At 34.4% G+C, this 25,410-nt stretch overlaps 1 protein-coding gene across 10 annotated transcripts in view; it reads right to left on the bottom strand.

Moving 5' to 3' along the window:
- LOC106871672 (peripheral plasma membrane protein CASK) overlaps nucleotides 1-25,410 on the bottom strand; it is a 516,651-nt gene that overhangs the window by 27,616 nt on the left and 463,625 nt on the right. For 6 of the 10 annotated variants that reach the window (XM_052974597.1, XM_052974595.1, XM_052974596.1 and 3 more), the window contains 4 exons: nucleotides 15,242-15,337; nucleotides 15,088-15,141; nucleotides 6,475-6,573; nucleotides 5,667-5,868 (listed from right to left, as the gene is read on the bottom strand). In XM_052974597.1, the coding sequence (XP_052830557.1) occupies nucleotides 5,667-5,868; nucleotides 6,475-6,573; nucleotides 15,088-15,141; nucleotides 15,242-15,337 (451 nt within the window). The remainder of the gene's footprint in view (nucleotides 1-5,666; nucleotides 5,869-6,474; nucleotides 6,574-15,087; nucleotides 15,142-15,241; nucleotides 15,338-25,410) is intronic. The other 4 variants (XM_052974602.1, XM_052974599.1, XM_052974604.1 and 1 more) reach the window with 2 other exon arrangements.

The following is a 25,410-nucleotide window of genomic DNA, read 5'->3' as shown; positions in this document are numbered from 1 at the left end:
AATTATGGAGAGACAAGAAGGACAGGTTGTCACAGTGAAGAGTCTTTAAATATCTGTTTATTGGTTGCTGCTGCATCCAGGTGATAGATGTGTGTTTGTGTCTGTTATTATGACGGAGGGGGAGGATCTCAATATTACTCTGAAAATTATCTTTCAAAATTTTCTCAAAGTTGGAAAACTTCCAATAACGATGAAAGAGATAAATCATCAAACTAGTTTGTGCTGGTGAACTGGGTGGGGAAGAGAGAGGAAAACAGTCGGGTAACAACAGACCTGTGTATATATATATATATATATGAAGGTAACTATGCACTTGCATATGTACTAATTTATGTTTATAGATCTGTATATAATATGTCATCATCATTTGTCCTTTTTTCCATGCTGGAACGGGCTGGAAGGTCTGATAAGAACTGGCAAGCCAGGGGGCTGGGCTCCAGTGTTTGCCTTGGTGGTGGTTCTACTGCTAACTGCCTTTCCTAATGCCAACCACTTTACAGAGTGTACTCGGTGCTTTTCTCATAGCACCTGACTGGCATCTGTGACCTAAAGCCGAAGTACAAGATACTTCCCTAAGGGGCTGCAAAGTGGCAACTGAAATCTACAACTAAATGATTGTGGAGTAAATTTCTGAATGCAATTTATATACGCATTTATAGTTAAATGTTGATATTAACAAGTAACCAAAATACTTTTATTAATTTCTCTAAAAGGAACCATGAAAAATGGAATAAAAGCTGTCAGTTATATCCACCCCACTACCAATCACTTAGTCACAAGATGTAACCAGTGAAGGATGTATTATTAATGGTTAAGTTATCAAATAAATTAAGAAAAAAAAAAAAGAAATTGATGTGAAACCACATTTCTCATCATTTATCATTATCAATCATAAATCTTTATCAATCATTCATATTCAAAAGATTCTGCCATGCTCTAATTTTTATTTTCACCAAAGCGGTTATCAATAGATCCAACACAGTTTGCTGCTCAATAAAGAAGTGAAATCAACAAAGACATTTTAGCAAACTCAATATAAACCATTCCTGCCAACAGTTCTGGAGAGGAATCTTGCAAAGAATGATATCACAGGTTTGTTTCCTGCGACAAAGAGACAAAACAATAATTTATGGAAAATACAGCAACAGGACAGTTGATAGTTTATATTCTTTCATGTTCTGTTGCATCTGTGTTAAAGCTTCTTAAGTCTCAGTCTACTCAGCTGTAAACACGTACCACACTGTGGTGCAACTCACTCTGTTAGAGAGCAAAATGGGGCACTGTATGCAAACAGTCTTCCACCATGCCACCCATTATGGAATGTCCAAAATAACAGCTTCTAACAAGAAATTTCTTTTATTAACCTCAGAGCAATGAAAGACCGTCTCTTTATTGGAATTTGAACTCGGGACACCAAAGGATATGAATAACACGGAACATTCAGCCTGACCTTTTATCATTTCTACAGCTTAACAACAACAACAATGAAATTCACCTGGAAAATTATAAAATTATGTGGAAAATGACATAATTACATGAAAGCAACAAAAAATTAAATATATAAATAAAAACCAATGGCTATCGTTAAATAAATAACAAATATGAGGAAAGATTTTAATGATTGATAGTAAAGTGTTTAAATTAGTGTATACTAACTAGAGAGAAGAAACTCTGACATATGATTGGAGGGGATTAGCAGTGGATTAGAGGATTAGCAGGTATTTAAAGTGGATTGTGAATAAAAATAATTTAGAACAAACAGAAAACCAGGAAACGTTTGTGATGGAGAAATTAGAGATTTTATAGCAAAATATTAATAATGGCTAACGACACAACTGTTGCTAATGATTACAAATGCACATAAGCACACTGGACTGGGTACATAAATATCTTTGTATGTGTTTCATGCAGATGAAGACTCTGTGTGTGGGTGTGTGTGTGTGTATATGTGCACAGACACATGCTAAACATAACCACACACACAATATACATGATGTATATTAAAGAACATAACAAGAAACTCAGAGAAACAACAGTGAAGCCTCACTTCTGAATGAATAAATTACATCCACTTTGTGTATTGAGTACTATTTTCTCTCATTTACTTATCCAAGCATGTGTGTGTAGTGTGTGTACATACATAAATATAATATGAACACACCCTCTCACAATATACATTTGTGTGTATATATATGTGTTTGTGTGCACACGCACATCAGCTTTTAACTTTTCATGTGATTCCTGAGGAAGTGTTTTGATTTATTCATGTTCAAAAACAATGACGACAACAACAATATTACAAACAACAATGCCACACCCACCATCAACAACACCACCATCAACAATGACAATAACAACAACAACAACAACAACATTGAAAGACGAGCTGATGGAGGCAACTATTAAAATTAAACTGTAGAATTTAAAATTTTAAAGTCTGTGAATCAACATTACTGATAACAATGTTGGCTGTTGAGGCAGATAAGAATCTCTTGCAAAACAGAAAGAAATATTGAATCCCAAGTTAGTCTTTCAAATTGAAGTTAGCAGTGTTGATCTAGATAACAAATTTAGTAATTAAATATATTTTAGCTATCAAGTTTTGAATCAGTTAATATTTATTTCATACTTGCCATTGTTGTCAAAAATATCAGTAAATAAATGATAATTAGGTCAATAGAAATATTTATAATTATTTGCTAAAATTGTTTATTTCAAATTTATAAAAAAAAGCCTGAAAAATATTTGATTTTTATTTCTATTCTATCTTTCTATTTTCATGTGTCTGAAAAAAAAAAATACTACAAGAATCTAAAGATGCCGAAATAGATGTCCATTACATATTATTTATTTAATTTAGCACAAACTAATGAATTCATTTGAATTCCTTTATTCTTTAATCTAGTTATAAAATCAGAACAAAAGTCACTAATTATCCCATCTGATGCTCTAAGAATTCCATTAAGCCCCCTCTGCCCTGAACTGGTGCTTTATTAACTCCAATCCAGGAGGAAACAGTTGATCTTGCTGGGATTTGAACTGGTAATGCAAGAAATCAGGACAAGTACTGCAATGCATTTTAACCTCAAGATATCTGTTCTTTATGCAGCTGCACTGGCCAAAGAGTCTCCACATAGTTATTGATTTGTCAGAAATAGCTGCAAAATCTTCTAACAAGGGAAGGACTCATTTGGATAATGTAGATACACTGAATAAAAGACAGAACATCAGGGATCTGTGGACTGACCAGGGGTCAGTGCTGGAACACTGATGATGACTGACTGTGGGCTAATAGATGGCCTTCAACATACTTCAGTGTCCACAAAAATATTACAAAATGAGTTTCCAAGAATTAAATATTTATTTCACTTTCACATAAACACTAAATTAATAATATAAAAACATAATTATTTTACTAAATTCTCGATTATTGATTATTCAGAACATTAAATATGAAGACTATTGTTGTTGATAGATTACAAATTGATACAACAGTCAAGGAATATGCTTCTATATTTTCTAAACTTGATTTTAATGGAGGTGGAAGGGGAGGTGAAATAGCAGAGCACCACACTGGATGCCTCACAGCATTTACTTACATGTCTCCTAGTATATTGTAAGCAGAGATGCACAAAGGTAGCTAAAATATAACTGACTCAGTAACCTCTTGCATTGGTGTTTGGCTTTATGCCTTGTTAAAGATGTGGTTCATTAGTTAAGTATCTAATTAGTAATGATAATAAGATAATATTGCCACTTAATGAATGTACGAACAAAGGAAAACATTCAGGAAATCCTGTTACTCTACTCACTCATTAATCATTTCACTCTAATGTTTACATAACTCATTTCAATGTGTGTGTGTGTGTGTGTGTGTCCAGGATACGATTTAATGTCCTACAAGTGTTGGAGTGTAAGAGGAAATGACTTGTCTAGTTCTGGCTTGTAACATTGTGAGTTCAAATTCTGTCAAGGTGAACTTTGCCTTAAATCCTTCTGAGATTAACAAGTACTAAAAACTTCTCTTCATTTGCTTCTTAATTTATCGTCTAACTTATAATTTTCTACTGGAATTGGTGAACAGTAGCATTGTCATTAGGTTACAGGATTTCAACAAATCAAAAAGTGAATCACTGCATTTCTGATGGTGAGGGTCATAAGGGAGTGTCTGTATCTTGGTGCAGAAAAACTGTTGTAAGGAACTTCTTTTGAAAACCTCCAGTTTTCTGGTTGATATAAATCAGGAAAAGCAGTGGACTTCTGCACAGCATCTATCGAGTAAATTTCACTTATAAAGCATTAGTTAACCCAATGTTTTGAGTAGAAAACGCCTTGAGATTGAACCCCAGACCTTGTAGCTGTGAAGTAACTAACATAGTAAACAATGGTCATTGTTAACTTCACCTTTGTAGTTGACATAGTATTTACTACAAAGGGATTACTTTCTAGTAAATAGTCCACTCTACATTGTACTTACAGCAGTCATTGTGTAGTGTTTGTGTTATAGTTGTCTTAGTATTTAGCAAGTGAAACCTTGTTTGTTACATGTGTGTCTAATCATAAATATAATGCATGTAGAAACTCCACAACAGCTTCTTCATGAGACTCTGTGAGCAGAAAGTTCCATCAACTCCCTCCACCTCTTTTCTATAGAATACTTTTAACAACTACTTTAAAAATTGTTTACAAGAATTAAGTAAAGATGTTTTCTCAGAACCGAAAGTAAATAGAATATTTCTGGATGAAGGATTAAAATCTCTTGAAGCAGGGAAAGATATTAACCATAAATTCTGGCAGAAACTGAGAACAATTAAAAACGTAAATCGGAAGATTAAAGAAGAAAAAAAGGATTTAGGAAAATAGCAAATACAGCTGGATTATAAATTCTTCTATTTTTATATTGTAAGAGTTAAAAGGATCATTTCAATTTTTTTAAAGTTTCAATAAAAAAAAAGAAGCTACCAATAATAAAATGAATCTCATATTTTAAAGTTCTAGCATTAGTTGAACTTTGTGTAATATTCCATTCAGTTTGAAAGCTATTTGTTAAAATTGACAACCAACCAATCTATAAATCCCCAAAAAGTTGATGTTGCAAACAAATATTCAAAAGTGGATTCACTAGTTTTATTAATTTATCTCTCTATTTTTCCTTTAAATTGTGTCAGCTTTAAAGTTGCGGTCATGCTGGGGCACTACTGTTGAATTTTTGAAATAAAAACACAAAAAACTCTAGCCAAAAAGAGAGGTGGTGGGGAGAGAGAGAGAGAGTGTGTGTGTGTGTGTGAAGAATAAGAAACATATGGCATCATTCTAAGAACATAACGGAAATAAAGAAAGACTATAAGTGTTGGATGTGCAAGTTGTGAATTTTGAATAAACAACTAAAGGTTGTGTGTGTTTATATTTGCTGTTAAATTTCTGATAGCAAACTAGCTTCAGGTTAAGACAGGAAACCTGCTTTGAAGAAAGAAATGGAAAATCAGTCATAAAATTGCAAGCGGTAATATTTGTTTGTTTTTGTGTTAAGAAATCTTCTGTCAATAATCTAAATGTCATGACATGCAAAGTTAGTGGAGCTTGGCAGAGAAAAGAATAAAATTAAGCCGAGAGTTAAATATATTTTCTATCTAATCGCTTTGGTAGCTTTGTACGGATATACTTGCCTCCATTTTCTCGTCTGGAATACTTGTCTATATTTTCTTTCTTCGAATACTTGCCTGCACTCTCCTGTTTGGCTCTCTCAGAAGCTGCCGATGCCACACGACATTCTTGCAACTCTGGAGACGGTATAAGACCGGCTGGCTCAGTGGAGGGCGAATTCCACTTTCGGGCCTGCCACCAATGAGGATCATCTTTGTTGATTACCTGAAACACATCAAAACACAACCTGTGAACGAAGGAAAATCTAATTCTTTCAACTATCACATGTATTGTAGTAATTATACATTAGATTTCTGAGTTCAACAGGGAAATAAACCAATGTGTGAACTAGACTTTAATAATTAGTTGCTTAATTAATAATAATAATAATAATCCTTTCTAATTAAAAACTATTGTAATGCCTATTGTAAATGGTTATTGCAATGATTGTTGTAATAACTGTACCATAACGACCACTGTGATTGATAGTACTACAATGGCTGTTGTAATGACCACTGTAATGACCACTGTAATGATTGTCACAATAACTCAACAGAGAAAACAGATGTGTAATTATTTTTGAAGTCTGTTTAAACATTTCTCATACTGTCTGGATTCCATTTATCTGAGAAATTTACTCTGTTGCATTAACTTTAAGATTAGAGATTTAATGTCTCTCACTAATCTGTCCAATGTTTGAATGCTGCTATATATTTATCTGTAGACCCCCCCCCCCAACTGTCCTAGTGTGGAAGAGCTAGATATGTTTTATACTGGAAAATATCCCAGCTAAAGAAATCCTACAAGAGAAGGTAAAACGTATCAATTTACCTGTAATACATCTCCGATTTTGAAAGGTATTCCGGCTTGGGGGCAAGGATTTAGTTCATCGGATGTTGGATCATAATCAAACAGAGCCCGAACAAATATCTATGGAAATGAAAGTTGAAAAAAAAGAAAAAGAAAAAAAAGAGAAAACAACAAATATTGATAATTATTAGAATTTTTGAAATAAAAAATATTAGAAAAACTGAAGAAACAAAAACACCAAAATTTTATTTTTTTAAATGCTCCATTAATTAAAACAATCAATGTTCAATTAATAGCAATAATTCTCAAGCCTTCTGGAAACAAAGTAAGAGTTAAGTTTAAGAAAGAATTATATTTCCCAAATTAATCAAAGGGAAGTGCAGTTTTTGGCAAGTGTTTCTAGCAAAGTTGACTGACCACATAGAAGCTACTTTCTTGACCTGTATAACTTTTTGTTATTCCTCACTTTTGCTTTAACATGCTTCATACACTAATAGAGGGTTTAATTTTTATGTCTTGGACAAGGCTTATTGCGACAACGTTCCACGACCAGACGTTCTTCTTGACATCAACCTTCCTTGACCAATCATTTACTCATTCAATTAGTCCTTTTGTTGTCATACACCAGCTCATCAGTGACACCCACATTGGTTCCAAGTTTGTCACAAACTGGATCCATTGTCGTCTGCTTCTTGGACTGCATGTGTATGTCTCTGTGCTTTGCATGATCAGTGTTGAGGTACATAAACTGTGCATGTGTCTGCATCTTGTTTCTCCTCATCTGTTTGTGTTGGGTATGTCATGGTCCAGTGGTTTCTTCCTTTATTGAGATTTCTCATATATACAGATCTCTCTCTCTCTCTCACTCACTCTCTCTTTCTCTCTCTCTCTCTCTCTCTGTATGTTTGTGTGTGTGTATGTGTGCGCATGTATATTGGGTTGGCCAAAACGTCTGTTCAGTTTTTGTCAACATTAAACTTCAAGCACTCTGATAAGTCGCTACCTTCAGTCTGTGTCTTGCACATGCAAGATACTTGTAAGATACTTGACACTTCAAGTCTCTTCAAAACTCATTGAATAGACAAATCATCAATTCTGAAGAGGATGTAAAAATTCACCTAGAAGAGTTATTTGCCAGTAAAAACTGGAAATTCTTTGAGCAAGGAATAAAGGTTCTACCCACAAGATGGCAGAAGATACTGGAATGAAGAAATAGTAATTATATCACTGATTGAATAAATCACTTTCTGTTTAAAGTTTCTTATTTTAACTTAAAAAAAATGTTTGGCCAACCCAGTATAACATATACAAATGTGTGTACACACACGCACACACGCACAAATATATGCATATCGCTGTGTACACACATATATGTGATCATGCCAGTATAGAAAAAACATAAAAAACGATGTTTATGATGATGATGATAGCATTATGACTCTGTAGAATGTCATAGCTACAACAGTGTCTGTAATTCTATAAGCAATTACTTATGGATTCCATTGTTTGCCATTTTGAAGACAGGTTAAAGGAAGGTTAATTGAATAGGCAAGGAATATGGTAGATGTCTAAAGACAGTCAGACATTGTGTAACTTGAACTTGCTCCACCTACTCCCTTTATTGTAAACCAATCAAATTACAATTATGGGTCTATTGTTGTGGCTCTTGCAATTGGCTGACATTGAACATTATGATGATGTTACATTCTTATATGTATACATTAAGTGTTTAAGTGACAACACACACACACACACACACACACATATATATATATATATATATATATATATATATATATATGACTAAAAGTGAGTACAATATGCAGAAATAGTGTAGCAGTATATATTAAAAAGACACTGAATGTATACACTTTAGGTTTCTCTATATATCTGCCCTATGTTTATATATATATATAAACATATAATAAATGCACAAACAAATGGAAAACAGACACAGTTGGTCACCAAATCCTCATCAGTTATTGACCAAAGGATCAACGCAATTCTGCACACACACACACACATATCCAAATGTGTTTCTATGGATATAAATCGTGTGTGTGCATCATCATCATTTTAACATCTCATTTTCTATGCTTGCATGAAATTTGTTGAGGCAGATTTTCTGTGACTGGATGCCTTTTCTGTCACCTGCCCTCATCTGTATTTTTTCAAACAAGATATTTCCCCCAGTTTTTTGAACATGAACTATGAAAGAGCCAGACCTGTCTATGCAGAAGATTGCAAATGAGCACCATTACAGTTGTGACAGTGATGTTGGCAAGTATCACATTATGTCAAGATAGGGATGCATGCACACACATACACACGTGTGTACAGTAAGCCTCTTCCAGTTACCATCTTATCAAATCAGCTCACAAGGCTCTGGTTAACCCTGGGCTGTAGTACATGACATTTACCCAAGGCATCACACCATGGGACTGAACCCGAAACCACATGGTTAGGAAGCAGACTGCTTCACTATACAGCTATGCTTGTACTTTAGGTGTATGTGTCTGTAGATTTACATACATGTGTGTGTGAGTATGTATAAGATCTGTGTTCTTTTCTGATAGTATGTATTCCACTGAAATACAGCAGCAAGAAAAACTTAAGATTCCAATATGCTGGTTACATGGCACCCACACCCACCCACAGAGGAGTGTGGACCAGAGAGAAATGATTTAGAACCGAGTACTATACACATAACATATGTCAGTGGTGGTTGCATTGTTACACATTCAAATTGAACAATTTAATCTGGCTGTCAGATTTCTTAAGTATTTAAATGTAACCTGCTTTTATAGGATTAAACATACTTTGTTTATAAATTCCATTTTACCATTTTCCATTCCTGCAGCTTAAGTTCAATGCTGCACCTAACGAGGACAGCAACATGCAACATTGCACACTTTGTTTAATGGCATGTCACTTTCGACCAGCAGCATTAGCCTATCAGTTTCAAACATGTCACGGAAACATTTTTGAAATATTGTATATCGCATTCCTATACACACACACACAAGAATCAAAAGTAGGGAACACATCCACAACAAAAACAAGATAGAGATTACATTGTAGCTGAAACTTTCTTAGAATATAAACCATGTCGATGGATTATGGGTGAGAAAATGTTTATAAAAGGAAAAACCAAAAAAAACAAGCAAAAAAAAAAGGAATTTCTTGTGTTCTTGTGTAGTTTGTCTTCCTATTTCCTGATCAGTTTGTATCTTGTGTGCCATATTCCAGTCTTTTGGTAAAATCACTTCAAAGGAATGTCAGAACCATCAGATCTGAGGCTGCATTAAATGCAATGCCATCATAGCCTTCAAAGCAAATTTGTTCTTTTCCTTTTTTGTTTTTTTTTCTTTCCTGTTTATCTATTGAATAGAATGTCAAGTTGGGCCGTTATTTATTCTATGGCATGGACATTTGGCAATAGTGATATTATCTTTATGAAAAAAGATACATTAGAAAAATATTGGTAAATACAAGTACACACACACACACACACACGTGTGTGTGTGTACATTTGAGCAACCCCCCCCTCCCATACATATGTTTATGAAGTAAAATAAGGACAACAGACAAGGTTAAATAATCAAAGCAACATATACATCTGTCTGTCTATCTGCACGCATGCATGTATGTATCCATCTATATCTGTATATATCTGATAGACATATATATATATATATATATATATATATAATATATATCTGTGTGTATATATGTATATGTATAATATATGTTCGTGTGTGTGTGTATATATATATATATATATATGTGTGTGTGTGCGTTAATCTAGCTACACAGACACACATACAAGAACATTCTTATAAATGAATCTGTCATTTTCAAAGCTACATAATCAGTTGTTCAATCAACTGAATTATCTTTTTATTGATTGGAAGTGGTTGAGTATTCCAAAGACTTGTATTCTGAATATAATCCTTATTTAGAATCAGTGCAGCCCAACTGGGGAATGACTAGAATTAAAAGATGGGTAAGTTAAGCAACAATGCTGAATAATTATATTGATGACTGGAATGATAAATCCTTGAATCAACAAATTGAATTTGATTGTTGTAAAGGAATAAGAAACTATTGGCATCCTGGTATCTGTATGGTTCGCTGTGGCTACTTCAGTTATAAACAACGATGCTGATGGCATTTTACCATGAAATAGTGTGGAGATAAAAATAAATGGTAAACCGAGGCCAATGATATTGATTTGTTATTTCCTGGAAAAATGGACACAGGAGATCCTGCTGGGATTCTGATTGGAAACAGAGAGGTATGAGATTATTAACATTGGTAAAGTCTGGTGCTCTACCAATTCTAATGTTGAACTGGCAGCAGTAGTGATAGTGGTAGTAGTAGTAGTAGCAGCAGCTGTAGTGGTGGTAGTTCTGGTAGATGGGAGAATGTGACAAAATAGAAAAATATTCATTCAAAAAATATCAAAAAGTGTTTTAAAAAATTAATAAAATACCAACAAAGAAACAAAGATGATGGCATGCAGATATTTTCTCAGTGAAGCATGAATTGGAAGGAGAAAGTTTGTGGGAAATGAAAATATAAACATAAACAAACAGTAAAGGGAAGATAAATCTTGTAAACTTGTATGTCTAGAATTTCTCATCAGTAAATGATTTACATTTTGGCTTTAGATTTCCTTCTGTACCATTTTGCTGGCTTTATTATTTCCTTCTCCTTCTGAAGGACACAGCTGATTTAAGTTTAAATATTAGAATATAAAGATATTGCAAGTAAGAAATCTCAATTGTATCCAAATCAAAAGGGAAACCAATTGTTAGTTTATAGTTATTACTGTCCTAAAAACATAGCCATGTCACACAGTTGGATTGAATTGTGTTTTTTTTTACATTTAATCAAAGGGATAGACTAATTAGATAACTAACAACATTGTTTAGTGGTATGTCTGTGGGTGAGGCTACCACATTGTCTTGTGGTGCAATATCTACAATTGTTACCAAGAAAGTTGCTTGCAGTGAAATAGAATTTCTCTCATTTGTTTTAATGCTCCTTGATAATCACTTAAATGGTGATTATCAAGGGGCAGTTTCAAATAAATTGACTTTATTTTGAAACAGATGCTGTATTTGTAAGAAGCAAAAGTTGATGGTATTGTTTCAATATCTCGCGTAGACATTTCACTTATCAATCTGAGAAAGAACTAAATGCTGATATTGTAGAGAAGTTTTACGAGAGATAGAGCATCTGGTGCTTTGATTCCATTTACTTCACCTCTGTGGCTGGGTGGGCATGAGTGAAAATATATATTTCTTCAGTTTTCTTTCTTTGAAAAGACCAGGAAAGCTAGTAGTGGTTGCAATGGTGGCTGAAAGGTCAAGTGTATTTAAACAGCCTGAGAATAAGGACGTTATTAAGGTTGTCAAGAATAGTTGATTAAAAGGTCAAAAATCTGTTGGGTGGGAATACACACACACACACACACACATCTATCTATATATATATATATATATAATGGCATATGCACAATAATGAGAGCTTGGTCTCATTAACAATACACACGTGTAAAAAGTCACTAACTTACATAGACACATGGTTTGTTTTGTAGTACATCACATGTGTGAATGTGTTCTTTGGTTATTTATAATGTCAGTAAGAATCGTGAAACATTATCATTAGCCAAATTTTGCAAAACATTCCATCGGCTTGAGAATAATGCTGTTGTAGTATATGTATAGATTTATTTTGTAATTTGTTAAATGACCTGTTATCCTACTCACAAGGTGGGTGATTGGAGAGTTGTAAGAAGCCACAGTAAGAAGAGAGTAGAAAAAGTCTGGAGAGCAATTACCACTGCTGGCAACAAAGGAATTCTCTCATCAAATGAAGCGCAGATTGTGGTCAAAGTACATTGTTGTAGTGAAACATGGCCACCAAATGTAGAGGATATGTAAAGGTGGGCAGAAACAAAACAAGTATTTTTCACTGGCATACAACAACAACATCTGTTTTTTCTCCACCTGAGCTTTAAAGGTAACTTCATGTGTGGCTCAAATGAGTCTAAACACCCAGTCTTCAGTAACATAGTTAATGGTTTCTAACATAGCACACACCACAACTTCTACTGTTACTACTACCACTATTACTACTACTGCTTCTACTATCAGCTTGTTTACTGCTACCACTGCCACTATGACCCCCACCTGACACAGTTAATGTAAAACATTTCATGAACATATTGGATATGTGAAAAATGATAAACATCACAACATCGTTTCTTTCCATCAATAAATCTGAACATTTCATTACTGTAATAGAAATGGTGTTGGTTGTGGTGGTGGTGGTGGTGGTGGTGGTGGTGGTAGCGGTAGTTGTTGTTATTGCTATTGTTCTCACACACTCTGATGTTTGTGTATGTGTGTGTGGTACAGAAATTCCATAAAGGAAATGAAAATTGTATTGAATTGCAATATTTATGAGTCTGTTGCTTTCTAGGCAAACAACAACAACAAAAATCTATTAATAATGATATCAATGATAACAACAATATTTTTTCAATACACCCATCATATTTCAGCTTTAGATTTTGATAAAAGCCTGACTTTAGCTGATATTACTAAATAATGGGTTTATCTCTGCTCCGATTGTCCATCTAATGGTAATTTCAGACATGGAATGGTTCAAAGTTGGTGCTTCTGTGCTGTGATTGTCCGAAAACCAGAAATATAGGACGAGCAGGGAATCTCTGCGGTTCCAAAAGAGTGAAGACCTTCTGCTATTGGGGAGGGGGTCAGTTTGGGGGTCAGGGTTTATTGACCTCACATAAATTACATATCTGCTGACATGTAGTGTGTGTATGTGCATATAAATGCATGTGTGTGTGTGTCACATGTTGACATGTGGTATACATGTCACCTATTGACTTAATATCGTATAAATTTGTTGATGTGTAGTGCGTGTGTGTGTGTGTCAGCCCCGTGCTGACATGGTGTATATGTTGTATGTTGACAAGACTGGTTTTTATCATATTCTAATATGAAACAAATTACCAACCGACCGACCGACCGACCAGCTGCAATAAATTTAGTTAATTAAAAAACAAAAATATATAAAAATAAAAACACAAAGGAAGGTTATGAATGCAATGACTGATCTACATCTGATGACACATGCTTGCCAAGGGTTAAAGAGCATGCATGACAACACATAGGATTGAAACCCTGATAGCACTTAGAACAATGCAAGACGGTTTATTGCTAAGCTGACTATGAAGCTTTCCCATATAGCAGCAAACTTTATTATAATTGTTATTGTTATTATGAGGATGGATGGCAGAATGATTTGCAGTACTTGGTTGGGTCTCTTTAAATTCTGAGTTCAGATACAAGTTTGAACCTTTGTCCTTCATCCTTCTGTTCACTCTGTAAAAATTTACATTATTTCATTAGGGTGAATGGAAGAAGGATTAAAAAAATAATACAAAAAAACAGAACCCAAATATAAATCCATTCAATAATATTTGCCTCTGTCTGAAGAGTTTCCAGACCAAATAGTGTAAGAAAATTCACACTTGATAATCGAACTGTGAAAGATGGTTTATATGATTTAGTAGCATTGTGGTTCATCAAGAACTGGAAGTCTGAGAGTCTTAGATGTTCTTGTAACCAAATATCATTACTTGTCATCATTCATTAACACCACTTTCCATGCTAGCCTGAGTATGAGGGGTGATGGCATGAGTCGGTTCTTATTTGGAGACAATGCCCTCCTACACTGGCCAGGGCAAAGATCATTTTTGCTTATTGTGTTTTGTGAGGTGTAGACAAATATTTCCTTACAAGTGGTAAAAAGTTTGAAAGTAATAATTATAAATTTATGATTAGATTATTTGAATGACTTTGTTCTGAGTGATGGAGAAAGTCTTTGGGCTGTTTCAAAAACTGAAAGATAATGTTTCACAGACTATTATATCTTTATGCTAGATAATTTATTTTAATGATAAGAGATGGAGAAGGAAAGTGTTTTTTATTGATGAAAATGAGCTGGAATTTGTTGATCTTTGAGATTTAGTCCCTTGTGGTGAGTCAACCTAGATCCATTCCTGTCTGCATACAGAAACCACCAACAAAAGGGCAGAGTTTAGTGTCAATTCACCAGGAGCTCTCCACCAATTTGCTGGCTTTGCATGTTGGTTTAACTCGACACCACTTCTGCAACGGTCATCTTAAATGTTTGAGTCAAATATTCCCTTTTAAATTTCCAGTTGTATTCTTTAAAATCCAATCTGTGATATCACTAATTAACCCTGGAAAACAGACTATTATTATCAATATGGCAGCATTGCTGAGCAACTGGAGACCTGATGGTGTTGAAGAGTCCTTTGTGAAACCTCTCTTATGCAGTAGTAAAGAGATGTTAAATAGTCACCACTGATAGAACTGTTTGCCATAGTAATAGTAGTGGGAGGAGGAGGAGGAGGAGTTGGGTCAGTGAAAATAAACATAAACCAACATGCAGCAAAATAAAAATGAAACCAAAAAAATTAACAATGAACTGGCACCAGACTATATGGCTACTGCTAGACTGGGTAGGGGTCACTGCTGCCGGTGAAAGGCTGCAGGTGAATAGGATGATTACCTCACACCGAGCCGGAACATATCTGTAACTAGGTACAGCCCCTTGTGCTTCTTTCTGGAATGACAGAAATTGACAAGAAAAGTGCTTCAGAGAAAAGGGAAGTGAACAAGGAAATAAAGAGGATATAAGCAGTCTCAGATGAGGAATAACATACCTCTTTGGGGTTCAAACTCTGGTCGAATTTGTCACTGAAGTACCAGGAGGAAGCTGATGGGACAACATTGAAGCTGACGGGGCCTTGTAGAGATTTCTGACAAAATAGTAAAATAATAAAGGAATTAGGTAAAACGTGAAATACATAAGATGATAGACACAACATAACTTACTTGTCTTTAATACGATTTAATTAAAATCGTGTTGGAGTCTTGCATGAAATATTTCAGTTCAATGAAGTGGTGGGGGGGGAACAATCAAGGTTTTACTGTAATCATTCAAGAACTAAAGAGAATTTAGCAATCAAAACTATTGATCTGCAGAAAACAGTTATTTCATTACTAAGCCTCAGGTTTATACGTATATTATAGCTAATATATAACACTCCAGTTCGAACCTTATTATATCTAGTCACTTAAAACCAATCTGAAATCATTTACAATGGATTTCTTATTAAATAATATATTTTAGATCAATCAGTTTTGTTTGTACTAACTGAAGGGTTTCAAAATTCAGCTATGAAATTCTCTGTCACTGTCTCCATGACTTAAATGGCTATATGCACCATATTTAATACATTCACAAGAAAAGCCCTATATCTGACTGGTAATCCCCGTTTCTTTATTGATCATCTAACAATCATTATTCAGATCTAATCTATTCTTTATTTGCAATTACATTCTTCACAACTTGTTACAATGCCTGTCTCGTTGAAATCCCTATATTGATTGAAATCAATACTTCTTAAAACCCTGCCATTAAACTTAATCCTTTCAAACTCCACCTAAACATCATCAATTTTATTTATTCCCCACCCCCATACTGACCTCCTGATTATAAAGGAACACCTTATGGTCAAGTGTCTTCCGCCTTGAAAACATTAAATATATTTACATTTGTGACAATTATAGAGGAAAATATCATGCATGACATTATGGAAGTGACTCTATAATGTCTGGAACAATCCTTGGTTCTCTTTGATATATTTGGTGGATTCTGGATAAAAATGTAATAACACTGGTAGGATTCCTGGTTGTTGAAGAATATAGGAAAGAAGAATTGGGGAATAATATAACATGAGATAATATTGGGAAGATGGAAGAATGCTATAGATATATTTTGTGGTGTAATATGGAATAGAACAGTTTCCATTGACAACAAAATTCAATTTGTCTACATTCTACACAACTCTAACAAAACTCTCTTCCATGAGGCAAAAACAAGAGTTAATAATTGTAAGAAAGTTTAAAAGAATGGCTGTAAGTTTGTACTTAAAAATCACTTGATTCATCAAATTGTTTTTGGCATGTGATTTCTGCAATAATTATTGATTACTAGGAATGGGAAATATCTAAGAATGGAACCAAGTCCATTTTTAAGGAAATCTAGCAGACGATATGAGAACTATAATAATATTTGGAGAACAAATAGCTTGAGTAAAATAAACTGAGCTAGTAGTGGTCATGGTAGTTGTAGTGGTAGAGGTTACAGGGTTGGTGGTGGATGTACTGTTGTAGTAATTGTAGTGTGGTGGTGGTGGTGTTTATAAAAGTGCTTATAGTGAAGTGGTGAGATGGTAATATTTAGTGACAGTGATGATAGTAGTGCTGGTAATAGTAGTAGTATTGCTAGGAATGGGGGGGGGGTTAGCGGTGGTGCTGGTTGTAGTTTTAACAATCCCAAAAGATACATCAGTTATTTATTATTCAAATATCCACAATGTTCAATAGTAAACGTTATATGAATGTTATTGTTATTATTGGCCTTGTGCCTAAATCAGAAACCATTATTTTATTACATTCTCTTTTATTAATGTGTTATATAATCAATATGGCCAGTTGTAATGGTTTCAGATCACAATAATATACTTCTCAATAGAGTTCAACAGTCATTAGCTACTGTACTCTATAGGAAGCTATATCTTACACTGGAGTACAGTGACATACATTCCACAGGAGAGTACAATGACATATACTAGGTATCACTATAGAATGCCATACCAGGGGGCCAAGCACAGTTTGGCCACACAAAAACACACTTTTAGCTTATTAATTATTTTCATGTCAAAATACATTTTTTTCAATGGAAAATTATATACATTTGAAAGTTCAAAATGTGAACTTTCTTCTCATATAACTCTGATCAAAATCCAACATTTACATATCAAGCCAGGGTCCCAGGTACTTATTCACAAGGTTGGTCCTTTTTTTTTTTTTTTTTTTTTTTTTTTTTTTTTTTTTTAACTGCTGAATAGTAGCTCTCGTTCTAGTTCAATGTGCTGAAGTGTTATAACTCAATTTGTGTTGGAAATCATATAGTCATGAATAGGACATTTTTTGCTTTTTTTCAAATATTTAGTTTGAGCTGGACTAATAAAGGGATTAGCTGTAGAAACTCTGCCAGATCAGATTGGAGCTTGGTGCAGCCTTCTGGCTTGCCTGCCCTCAGTCAAACCACCCAACCCATGCCAGCATGGAAAGTGGACATCAAACGATGATGATGATTAGCCAACCATACAGCTGGTTTTATATATAATGTTGTTATTGTCCCCTGTCTGTCACTAACCACTCACCTATGAAGTAGGGATTTGTAGAACCTATTTAGTTCAGACCGGCAAACTGGATCAAGCTAGTTAGGTACCTTAGTCATGGCTGCACAACCAGTCAAGCAAACTGGATCAAACTAGTTCGGCTCTTTACTCATGGCCATAAGTCATAACCAGGTTGTATCTCTCTCCTGCATTCCCTTCTAATTTTACTCTACATTCCACTTTCACCACTGACATTGTCTCTCTGATTTAAGGGTCTCTCTATTTCAACAGTCTTACCTTTTCTCTCTTCCCTTATAAGGGGAAAGTACTGACCACAACCTCACAGGATTAAATCCTACTGTAGCCTCTACAAATTTCATAATTCTGCTTTCTCTTTGTCCAGCTGAACAAATCAAACCAATGAGCAAGCCTTTATACTAGTAATATCAGCTAAATCTTCCTTGAAGAACACCTTACATTTTGATAAATAACGAAGGCACTGTATAATATAATCCTAGACAGTGTCTAAATAAAAGACAGTATGATCGTGACTGTCATACCTTTCGATGTAGTTGATCAGGGCTGACCAAGGGTTAAAAAAAAACAATAACCAGTTTCACTTCAAGGTTGAGCAGTTAGTGTTAAGAAGGGCTGCAAAAACAATTTCTCCATTAAATAAGCCATCTGTGTTGACTTGGTCAAATAGATGGAAAATATTAAAAGAAAATATTTCTCTTCAAATAAAATCAAACAAAATAAAATTTCAGTTATTTTAAACAAAGCCATTTTAAGAATCAACAAATTGAATTGTTTTTTTTCTATTTACACTGCCTGCCATCAACTATTCCTTGTTATCATGGACATGTACGTGTTTTTTCAAATATTTTTCATATTTAGATGTCCATTTTCCAGCTAACTAAACTGTATTAAGAGTGGAATCAATTTTATTTTTAACCTAAAACATGAAAATTCTCCTCTCTCCATCGTACATGAAATTATTTAACTGGTATTTGCCCACAGTGACTAAAATTAGATTCCTTGAATTCTAATTATCTAGTTTTTCAAGTATTTACAGAGTTACGTTTCAAGCTATGAGCTCTACATAAAGGGCTACAGTAGAACTGAACCCCTGACCAATGTGCAGTGATTTGGTCCAGTTCACTAATAAACAAAATGAAAACAAAAAAGAAAGAGTCCCAAATTCACAGTGAGGAATTAAGTTTTCTTATTTGAACAACAACAAATAGTTTTAGCATTACATAGTTGTGTGGTTACCACACGCACACACACGCACACACACACACACACACACGCACACGCACACGCACGCACGCGCGCGCGCGCACACATTTTCTGGGTATGCCATTTCTGAAAAGACATTTGCCTGTTGTATGAGGAATAAGTTACAAAAATATTGTCTGCAGTTTGATCATAATACTTCCTTGAAATTGCTGTAGATTTTAATATGAGAGAGAGAGAGGGGGGGGGGAAGAGAGAGAGAGGGGAAGGGGGAATCTTGTGTTAATGTTTTTATCTTCCATGTAACATCAATAATGTTGGTTACATGAAGAAAAAAAAATCACAACAGAGAAGAGTTGAAGTAATTTAGCAATGAAGTGAACTGTTGTATGGTTGAAGCCATTAAAGAAAACTAAAAAATGGCACAAATAAAGAAATATTGAAAGTAAAATGCCTTTAAAAAATCTCCTTTTGCAAGCAGTTTTTTTAAAATAACTAGATCAATATGAGAGTAGCATTGCCAATATTATTGATAGGCATAGTAGATATGTCTGTCTGTCTGTCTTTCCACTCAATATCTCAGCGGCAGCGGCAATAGGAGAGAACTTATAAACTTTAGCAGTTCTTCCTTGCAGGTTAAAAGTTAAAAAAAAAGAATGTTTTTGGAAGAATCAAAAGTCAAATTAGAAACGAAAGAAGAACAAAGAAATAAAAAACCCAAATGGTACCAATTGTATTATTAATAATAAAGTAAAGATGGTGAAGTTTCTACAGAATTGGTAAATAGGGAAAGAATAAGCAAAACTACATGCGAAAGAAATATAAACAAATTTTGAAGCTCAACAAATTAAATTTCTTTTTCTAAGACAGGCATAGATAGAGCTAACAGGAATATTATCCCAACTTTATTATTATTATTATTATTATTATTATTATTATTATTATTATTATTATTATTATTATTATGGCAGCAAGCTGGCTGAATCATTAGCACACAGGATGAAATGCTTTGTGGCATTTTGTCCGTTTTTATGTTCTAAGTTCAAATTCTGCCAAGGTTGACTTTGCTTTTCATATCCTTTCAGGGTCAATAAAGTACCAGTTGAGAACTGGGGTTGATCTAATTGACTTAACCCCTCCCCTCAAAATTTCTTGTGTCTATAGTAGAAAGGCTTATTATTGTTCTATGCTGGCATGGTTTTTACAAAAACTGGCAAGGCTGGAGAGCTGTACCAGACTCCAATGTCTGCTTTGGAATGGTTTCTATGGCTGGATGACCTTCCTAATGCCAACCACTTTACAAACTGCATCTTATGTGGCACCAGCAATAGCAGAGTCACTAAATAACTTGCAAGACAAAGAGCTGGGTGGGGGAGTGAAATTGAGGGAAGTGGCTGTGTGCCAGAGGTGAAAGGTTACAACATAACACAGGGAGACAGGAGTAGTTGTCTTACTCCAGAGGAGACACTTGGCTACCCCTGTAGAACAAAGGAGAGAGAGGGAGAGAGAGATAGACAATCAGTCAGAGTGAAAGAGAGAAGTAAATCCGACTCAGTCTTAATGTCTGTTTCAGTTGGAAACGTGAAGACAAAATCTTCAATACGACGCATCAACCCTAACCCTAAAATTGTGTTATCTTTGAGGCCAAGTTTTGTCAAATCTAAGAACCAGTTTCTGTATCTATTTCTCAGCTTTTTAGCATCAGAAAGTCTTTTGCTGTTGTTGTTTGTCTCTAGGTCAGCTTTTACTGAGCAAAGTAAAGGCATTCCAGCCATGGCCATTTCCCTTAATCATCAGGGAGAGTGTATATCTGACTACATCAGTCAATGTCCTACCTTTTTTAAAAGCTAGAAGGATGTTGGAAATTTAGCTGCAATTTCTAAACGATGTCCATGTTGGCATATATTTAGTATATGTTACAGATTTATAGCTTATGTAAAATTATATAAGATATAACACTCGGTCAGTTTGGGTCCAGTTAGCTTTTGTACAATTAACCATTTAGCATTTCAGACTATTAAATGTAATGCTTATTTATTAATGTTGTTTTGAATTAATCAAGCATCAAGATTTTGATGACGTGATTGTTTATTTTTAGAATGGTATTATAGAATAGGTGTGAGGGGCCAGATCTGACTGGTTTAAATGCTAAAAGGTTAAAGCAATAATCATCCAGTCTTCTATTCATAAATATTATAAATTGAGGGAAATTTAGACACTATTTCAAGCAGGTTGAGTGCTGCATAGATTCTTTTATTATTATTATTATTATTATTATTATTATTATTATTAGTTTGAGAGAGCTTTTATCACCCTCTGAAGTAACAACTCCCTAGTGAAACATTTACATGAATCCAAACCAGAAACACGCTCCTCGTATATTCTCACCCCACTCTCACCCCCACCATTGTTTACCAAACAAAAGAAGTAAATGTTGTAAATATATTTGTGAAATAAACATTATGCTAATGAATAAAGGAAATTTTATTCAGAGTTGAATTCAATTATGGACAATTTATTTGGTGAAAATGCTTTAGTAAAAAAATGGTTTTAGGAATAAATTTCTGTTTGTTTTTGAGGTTTCTGTAATTTATGTTAACAAACATTTTGAAAATTCTTTGTATCTCCTTGTGATGATGCTGCTGCTGTTGGTTTAATTGGTTAACTGTTCTGTATTATGACAATAAACACACACACACACACGCTTTTATTGAGATATCAACAATTTAGAAATGTAATTAAAAAAGAACCATTAAAGTTGAGAGTTAAATTCTCAGATATTTAATTTCTCTCTCATTATCTTTCTGCTTTTTTTTTTCTGTCTGTCTGTCTCTCTCTCTCTCTTTCTCTCTTTCAGTCTCTCTCTCTCTCTCTCTGCTTTCCTCAGTGTTGTTGTCCCCACTCTCCCTTTTTCCTACACACACACACACACATTATTTTTATGACCGGCCTCAAGCTGTTATATACTATATATACTCATACACTACATACAACATTTCAAGCACACAAGAATGTCTACATATACATTAATGTATATGTATACACACATCAATGTGTAGATATACACACAGACACTCACTTTGCTTTCTACTTGATTCAAACAAACTATAAACTTGGAATCAACAATCTGTATGTTCAACACGTTTTCCCCTCATTACTGAATATTGTGCACTGTTTTTTTCTGGCCTTCCTAACCACATGTGGGAATTCATGTAGCAGTAACATGCGACATCAACAGAATTTTTACAATAATTTAGTGGCTGAGTGAATGAAATATTAGATTAGTAACCAATGAGCTGTCAGTTTATATCTAATGTAGCTGATCAATATTGCGTTTGTGAACAAGACACTTAATTCTACATGCCTTATTCAATCTTACCATTGAAAGTAAACTCCAAGCTTTTCTGGAATACTTTCCGTTAATAAACTAGCAACTTTTCACATGATGAATGCAACAGAAATGAGAGTTAACTGTAAGTTCTAAGAATTTGTGTGACTCATGAATGGATTTCTCTCTTTTGGTTGGTTCATATTTATTTCTAGATTATACCAGAAATGGTTGATTAGTAGACAGAGAAAGTGGAACATGAAGAAGCAACAAATTAATGTCTTATATCTTCAGATTTATAAATTCCCAGGTGAAACAGTCAGCTAATGGTGCAGAAGGGCATCCCTGTTCTGTATTACTGGTACATCATAGCTCCTCTGGCTCCTGTGCCGGTGGCATGTAAAAAGCACCCACTACACTCTCGGAGTGGTTAGCATTAGGAAGGGCATCCAACTGTAGAAACACTGCCAGATCAGATTGGGGCCTGGTGCAGCCTCTTGTCTTCCCAATCCCCAGTCAAACTGTCCAACCCATGCCAGCATGGAAAATGGACGTTAAACGATGATGATGATGGTTGTACAATATTTATTGTCTATATTGTATATCACACAGTGTGTTTACCTGTGTCTCTATCTATTGTATAACGTATGAAGTTTATATATTGTATAATCAGACAGGGTGTTTACAGATGTGTGTACAGTGTTGGCTAAGAACTGTTGTTTAGTGGAGTAATATAAGCATTGCAGCCCATTAATGTTAACACATCATTGGTTGATTGATTCTATTACAATATCAATAGAAAGAGGTTGTAAAGACTGACATAACTACTTGTACATTAGACTAAAATATGACAACACTGCTTGTGTGTAGACATACATTTCTGTAATAGCCAGGGAGACACTTGTGGGGGAAGTGGTTTGTTCCAGTTTCATGAGACTTAATAAGATAAAAAAATAAATATTTCTATTTTTAGGATAGCAATCTATTTTAAGTAACCTTTCAAAAAAATCTGGAACTTCTTCACCACAGATTCAACAGTTTGTGGGAGATAGGGTCAATATGTTGAGGTATATAGAATTAGAGAGAGAGAGAGAGAGAGAGAGAGAGACAGTGCTTTTACTTAAATACCTACAGGAGAAAAACTCAAAATGTTAATACTTTATCCATGTTTAATATCAAAGACAACACTAAATATTATTATCCCTTCATTATCTTGTTTGGTTTTACACCTGTTGTTGCAAATACTGAGCTGGGTTGGCTAGGTTTAGTCTACAATGCTATCCACATATCTCAATCTTCTAACAGCTTCTGCAAGGTTCAATAATCACAGCTCTAACACTACTACTACTACCACCTCAAAATTCCAGGTCATATGTCATTTCTAATATACATCCTCAGTAAAATCTCTAGCACATGAAAAAGAAGTGTTCATTGGATAATGTGGTCCAAGAAGCACAGAATCTGGTGATGACAGTAACACATTTTGATCCTTAGACTGACTATAAAGAGTCGGCCAAGGCTAAACAACAACAATCACCATTGCCTGTCCATCGCCTCAAAAACCCTCTGATACCTGCATCCTAGTGAAGGAGCTTCTGTAGTTTTCCAATCAGCTAAAAATAGCAGCCAACCTGAAAATCATATTGTACAGCCTTAAATAGAGGAAGGTTACAGTAGATAATATAGTTCTAAATGATCTTAAAGGATGGTCACATCTGCAGTGTCTTTGGTCTTTGATCACAGCCGATCAGGGTCGAGCAACAACAATAACAACATGCTCTGATACCCCCCCACCTACCCATTGACCTAACAAAATGATAATGTAATTTGTACAGCTTCATCACACTTCTAGTGACACTGTAGAAGTAGTAGCAGCAGCAGCAGCGGAATGTCGGAGCTAGAGTCAGCAACGACAGAATTAAATCTGTCGATAAAAGTGAGCAAAACAAAGAAATGAATATATATATATATATATATATATATATATATATATATATATATATATATATATATATATATATATCTTATATCAACATTCATCCATTATTTTATATTAATAGTATTCTGTTCACATTCTGCCATAAACTTTGTACAACATTTCGCTCAGTTATTGTGGCTTTGTTGTTATTTTGTTACATCTAATATTATTTTTGCTTTCATCTTGTGCTTCAATGAATATATAAACATACACACATACATATCACATATGTGATATAAATATATATCATATATGGGATGTGTATATTATATATGAGTTTATTTAGTTAGCTGATGCCTTCTGCCATTAGCTCAAGATTCCCAAATGTTCACTCAGTCGTGCAGTTATGTTGATCTCTACACCAACATGGCTGTATGATTGAACATTCATGCAACTTGAAGCTGTGGGAGAAGGCATTAACTGGAATGAGTATATACTCTCCATCATGTACTGAGTGCTTTTAGTTTTTCTCTTCATTATAAACAATATATTTAAGTAAATGTGTGCATGTGCAAATATAAATATACACACACACACACACACCTATATGCATGTTATATACACACGTGTGTATGAATAGATATGTAGCTACCCACATGCACATGTGTATATATGTGTGTGTGTGCATATCTATGCACGCACACACACACACACACACGCACACTGAATTTTAACACTAATCATGTTATATTTAAAGAAAGTTCTAGCTTGTTAGTGTTACTACACACACAATGTATGTGTGTGAGAGAGAGAAGGTGAGAATAAGAGTGAGAGAGAGGCACATATATAGGGACATAAAAGCCCATTGCATGCATACACAAACATTCCCAACACTCATACACAAACAACTTCAACAATAAAATAAAACTATATTATGTCAGTCAGTTCTAATGGCTTCGCAATGGAGGCTGTTTCTTTTGCAATATTTAAAAAAATAAATAAATAGTAGGAAAAAAAAATCTCTACAAAATGGCAAATTTTATTCCCTGTCTTATCAATATAGAAATCTACTTCAATCACCCACCTCCAGCTTATTCCAGGCACTGCTTTCTCATTTCTATAAGGTAATACCTATATATATATATATATATATAT

The sequence above is a fragment of the Octopus bimaculoides genome, chromosome 18 (genome assembly GCF_001194135.2).
Source record: "Octopus bimaculoides isolate UCB-OBI-ISO-001 chromosome 18, ASM119413v2, whole genome shotgun sequence".
Lineage (NCBI taxonomy): Eukaryota > Metazoa > Mollusca > Cephalopoda > Octopoda > Octopodidae > Octopus > Octopus bimaculoides.
The sequence above is the reverse complement of the archived record's forward strand: the minus strand, read 5'-3'. Positions and strand labels throughout refer to the sequence as shown.